General features: G+C 49.5%; 1 protein-coding gene across 1 annotated transcript; it reads left to right on the top strand.

Moving 5' to 3' along the window:
* Positions 1 to 5,180: 5,180 nt before the first annotated feature.
* On the top strand, positions 5,181 to 5,582 carry LOC145806916 (uncharacterized). The gene has a single exon (XM_082904770.1). The coding sequence runs from the start codon at positions 5,181 to 5,183 to the stop codon at positions 5,580 to 5,582; it is 402 nt and encodes a 133-aa protein (XP_082760896.1).
* Positions 5,583 to 6,000: the final 418 nt, after the last annotated feature.

Consider the following 6,000-nt stretch of genomic DNA (forward strand, 5'->3'; position numbering starts at 1 on the left):
TAAATACCAAAAATACAAAAAAAAAAAAAAGAATTCAGTACATTTTTTGTATTTCTATGTATTTATTAATTTTTTAAAATATTTTTTCACAATTTTTTTACTTTTTAGATACCTTTAACTAAGGTGCATCTAAAAAAGTAAAAAAATTGTTTAAAATTTTAAAAATATTCACTAAAAACAAAAGAATACGAAAACCAAAAAACTCAATTTTCAAAAAACTTAATCCAGAAAACTCAAACTAAACACACTGATTAGTTTTTTTTTTTTTTGTACATAATTTTTTTTTTAGTTTTTTCACTTTTGAAAGTTGATGTTTTAAAATTTTGAAATTAAAATAAATGTCAAATCATCACGTGTCCTTTATAAATAACTATAAATGATGAATAGTCATTATTTAAAGAGTAATTTCGACTATTAAAAATTTAATAGGGCTTGAACGTCTAAAAAATCGTAATTAAGACTGAATGGAATATGACACGGACAGGTCCACAAAGGCCATGAACCACTATAAACAACCCAAGCCCATCAATCGGGGCCCAATACATAACCCAGCCAATGGAGTCCAGAACAGCTGGAATCTAATATGGCATCAAGAACCAACGACATTCAGGCACGTGGCGAGTGAACGACGAGCCATATCAGCAGACAAAGATCTGCAAAGTTATTGCCACTGCACATCACCATTAATGCAGCACGTCACGGCATTTATTACGACAACACCTCTCGTCGGAACAGGGTCCCCTTACCCTGAACAAGGTAAGCTACAGCATAGACTTTCGGCGAGGAGGACAGGTCGGAAGAGACAGCGAAATGATTACCAAAGAATTAAAGCAAACGTTGAAGACAAGAAGAAGGTTAAGTTTTTCTATCCCTAACCTCTCCCTCTACACATTACTTCTCTTCCTAACTTGCTCGTCGGAGGGTTCACTGGGGGACTACCCCGTTCTCCGTTGAACTTGCTTGCAAGTTATCCGGTGGGCTTGATCATTTGGACGCAGGCTTGAGGAGCTTGGACCTGCCCGATCCATTCACTGGGACGAACAACATTATCAGTTGGCACCGTCTGTGGGAACGCCTTTCTCCTCGCGCCAGTTGTGCTCACTGTCGCCGGAGACCCCGTTCCAACAACCTCTCTCTCCTACCCGTCAAAGTGTATGGTTACGACTAGATTCATGGCTTCTCACAATAATGCTGCTGACCGTCAAGTCGACCCCCCCAATCCAAACAACCCACCACGGTACTTTATCGAGCTTACCAACAGCATCAACCGCATAGCCGAGCAAAACCAGGCCTTGATAAATGCTTTACTCCAAAGGAACCTTCCGATTCCTCCTCCACCACCTCCAGATATTCCCCCCAACCAAGAAAGAACCCCGAGCCATACTACTCCACAACTCCATCCACCCAACCTGGAAGGTTTGCAACCTCCCCACCCACACATAAATCCACCACCACCACCCCCACACCCGTCGGTCATAGCACCAGCCCCTGAAAAGGAGGCTAGCAGCGTCCAACCTCTATTCACTGACCATGGTGACCACGTTCCCCTCTGGGACGCTGGGCTCCGAGTAATGAAGCTCCAACTCCAAGGGGTCATGCAGAACATTCAGCATAAACCCTCTACCACGGCAAATTCACCAATTATTGCCTCAATCTGGGACAAACCTTTGCCCGCCAAGTTCAAGATGCCCACCATTGACTCCTTTGACGGTACGATAGACCCAGTCAACCATCTGGAGACCTACCGTACCCTCATGATCCTCCATGCCTTCCCTGACGAGATCATGTGTCGGGCTTTCCCCGTGACACTGAAGGGGTCAGCCCGACTGTGATTCAGTCAGTTACCAGCGGACTTTGTCTCCACTTTCCAACATCTCAGCGACTCATTCCTCAGCCATTTCATTGGAGCCCAGCGCCAATGTCGCCCTGCAACCCAACTCCTCAACATCCGTTAGACCGAAGGGGAGTCGCTACGTAGCTTCGTTACCCGTTTCAACACCGAAGCCCTATAAGTAGCGGAGAATGACGATAAGGTCATCCTCACGGCTTTCATGGCCGGGCTGGGACCGTTTGATTTCCTCTTCTCCCTCTCCAAAAACCCCCCGACCTCCATGGCAGTTCTATTATCCAAAGCCCAGAAATATATGAATGCCAAAGATTCACTAGCCGCTCGGCAAGATCCAATATCCAAAAACCCGACCCCCAGAGAAAAGAGAAAAGACTCAGAACCCAGAAACACCCAGTAGAACAGCCAAACACCCCAATATCCCGACCGACCTCCTCACACTGACCAGTCGGCACCAGCCCGACTGCCAGGTCGGTTCGAGCGATACACGCCCCTCAATTCTCCCATGAAACAAGTCCTCCACCAGATCCAACGGGATTACCCCCTCAAATGGCCCTTGCCTTCACGGACCCCTTCCAACCGGAAAGACCAGTCCAAATATTATCGCTTCCACCAGGACCATGGCCACAACACTGATGACTGCATCAACCTCAAAGATCAGGTCGAGACCCTCATTCGTCAAGGGTGTCTCAGCCGGTTCACGGACACCCGCCCACAACAGAGGCAAAGAACCGAGCCCCTCAGGAACAACCGCCGACATACCCCACCTCGACAGCCAGCCCAACCTAACCAAGGCCATGACCGCCTCCCACAACAACCTCAGCCCCCAGGTAATCCCCCTCCGCCAGTTGGTGAAATCCGAGTCATTTCTGGTGGCCTTGTTTGTGGCGGACCATCCCGCTCCGCTCAGAAGGCAGAGCTCAGGAAAATAAGGCAAGACTCGGACAAAGCAGTGGACACGGTAGACCGACTTTCCAAGCATCCCAAGCAGTGGACAGAGCCCATCACCTTCACGGACGCCGATTATACTGTCATCTGTTATCCTCATGATGACCCCCTCATCATTTCTGCCCTTCTCTCCAATTATAAGGTCAGACGGGTTCTCATCGACAACAGCAGTTCATCAGACATCATATTCCTCAGCTGCTTCCGCCAGCTCAAAATTGGGGAGGCCAGCCCGTCCCCCCTCCAAACCCCCTTGATCGGTTTCACTGGTGACCGGGTGATCTCCATCGGCTCCATCGACCTCCCCATCACTATTGGCGAATACCCACGGCAGACTACCAAGTTACTCACCTTCTTTGTGGTCGACTGTCCCTCTGCCTACAACATCATCCTCGGTCGCACCGCCCTCAACGCTTTCCAAGCTATCACTTTAACCTACCACCTCACCATAAAGTTTCCCACCGTCCAGGGCGTCGGGACAGTACGGGGAGAGCAGACCATAGCCAAAGAATGTTATGTCGCCTCACTCAAGAAAGTCAAGCTGAAAGAGACTATGATCATTGAAGGACTTGACGCCCGAGATGAGGACGAGCTGGTCAGAGGTGAACCGGTTGAGGAGTTCGTTGAGATTCTCATCGATCCCACCAACCCAGTGAAAACTGCCAGGATCGGCAGCCAACTATCCTCCCAAGCTAAGGCCGACCTTACTGCCATCCTGACCGAGCACAATGATGCATTCACTTGGACTCATTCAGATAAGCCAGGCATCGACCCCTCTTTCATAACCCATCGCCTCAGTATTGAACCTCATTTCTGACCTTACCGCCAGAAGCAACGCATCTTTCACCCGGAGCGCAATACTCTTATAGCCGCAGAAGTCGACAAGCTCCTTGAGGCCCAATTCATCAAAAACGTCGACTACCCTAAATGGTTGTCAAACGTGGTCCTAGTCCGCAAGAACAATGGCAAATGGCGACTCTGTGTCGATTACTCTGATCTAAACCGAGCTTGCCCAAAAGACAGCTACCCTCTTCTACGCATAGATCTGCTGGTCGACGCCACGACCGGTTATCAAATGCTCAGCTTCATGGATGCTTTCTCTGGCTACAACCAGATCCTCATGCACCCGTCCGATCGAGAAAGTACGTCCTTCATTACCGACCGAGGTACCTACCACTACCGAGTAATGCCATTCAGATTGAAGAACGCTGGGGCCACCTACCAACGGTTGGTCAATGCCGTCTTCCATCACCAGATAGGTCGGAACATGGAAGTATACGTCGATGACATGCTAGTCAAGAGCAAACTCTCCACTGATCATCTGGCCGACCTACGGGAGACCTTCGCCACCCTACACAAGTACCAAATGAAGCTCAACCTAGAGAAATGCGCCTTCGGCGTAAGATCTGGGAAGTTTCTGGGTTTTATGGTCAGTCAGCGGGGCATTGAAGCTAACCCTGAAAAGATCAAAGCTTTGATTGAGATGCAGTCTCCCAGGACGGTCAATGAAGTTCAAAGGCTCATTGGCCGAGTTGCAGCCCTCAATCGTTTCATTTCCCGCGCAACAGATAAGTGCCTACTGTTCTTCAAAGTTCTTCGGCAAACTTTTGAATGGACAACCGAATCTGAAGAGGCTTTTCAGCAGTTAAAGCAGTGCATGGCCAATCCACCCCTCATTTCACAAGCGATTACGGGCGAGTCCCTCTTCCTCTATTTAGTCTTCTCAAGCACCGCAGTCAGTGCAGCTCTTATCAGGAAAGACGATTCTGTCCAACGGCCGGTCTACTACATCAGTCGGGCTCTCAGGGGAGCTGAGCAGAATTATCCCCTGTTAGAAAAATTATCCTTGGCCTTGGTCACCGCCTCCAGACGACTCCGTCCTTACTTCCTAGCCCATCCCATAGTGGTCATCACCGACCAACCCTTGAAGAAGGTCATGCAGTAACCAAAACTTTCCGGCAGACTTATGCAGTGGTCTGTGGAACTCAGCCAGTTTGACATCTCTTACCGGCCTCGAACAGCAATTAAGGGACAGGCTATCGCTGACTTCATCTTGGAATTCACTAATCCTACCCTAACCATTGCCTCTCCACCCCTACCAGCTCCCATCGAGCCAGAAGACCCTCACTCTTGGACTCTCAACGTCGACGGATCATCCTGCAGGCAAGGTAGTGGGGCTGGCCTCATTCTCACCAGCCCTGAGGGTGGTTATTTCAAATGTGCGCTCCGTTTCTTGTTTGAGGCCAGTAACAATGAGGCCGAATATGAGGCACTGATAGCAGGCCTTCGCCTAGCCAAGGACATTGGTGTCAGCCACATCCGAGTGCTTAGCGACTCTCAACTCATAGTCGGACAGATCACGGGCGAATTCGACGCCAAAGAGGGCACAATGCGGACTTACAAGGATCTTGCACTTCCCCTAGTTCGCCTCTTCAACACCTTCCAAATCAAGCACATTCCTCAGGCAGAGAACTCTAAGGCAGATGAAATGGCCCAGTTGGCTTCCGCAGACCAGTCCGCCCTCAGCAGTGGTGTCCGCCTCAAATACCTATCCCACCCCGCCATTTCCCCCGACCAGCATGAAGTACAATTCCTCAAAAATGAGCCCATCCCTTGGGCGTCGGACATCTTTCGATTTCTGACAGCGGGGAAACTTCCAGATAACCACCAGCAAGCCGCCAAAGTCAGGGCACGATCGTCAAATTACATCCTTGTCGACGGTATCTTGTACAAACGTGGTTTCTCACGCCCTATCTGCGGTGCCTCAATCCGACTCAAGCAACTTATGTGATGCAAGAAATTCATAAGGGGATCTGCGGCAATCACTCGGGCGGCAAGTCTCTAGCCCACAAGATACTCTGTACTGGTTATTTCTGGCCCACTCTTAATCGCGATGCGACCGATTTCGTGCTCAAATGTGATAAGTGTCAACATTTTGCCAACATCCTCCATGCACCCCCTACAGAGTTGATCACACTTTGCAGCCCTTATCCGTTCACCAAATGGGGGATCGACTTGGTCGGTCCGCTCCCTACCGGCCGAGGCCAGACCAAGTTCGCGATCGTCGCCATTGATTACTTCACCAAGTGGGTAGAGGCAGAACCCCTTGCCACCATCACCAAGCGGAACACAACCAAGTTCATCTAGCGGTCGATCGTTTGCAGGTTTGGCATTCCTCAGGCCATCATCTCTGACAACGGTAAACAATT

The sequence above is a fragment of the Camellia sinensis genome, chromosome 14 (assembly GCF_055761805.1).
Source record: "Camellia sinensis isolate YWXY chromosome 14, ASM5576180v1, whole genome shotgun sequence".
In the NCBI taxonomy this organism is placed as follows: Eukaryota; Viridiplantae; Streptophyta; class Magnoliopsida; order Ericales; family Theaceae; genus Camellia; species Camellia sinensis.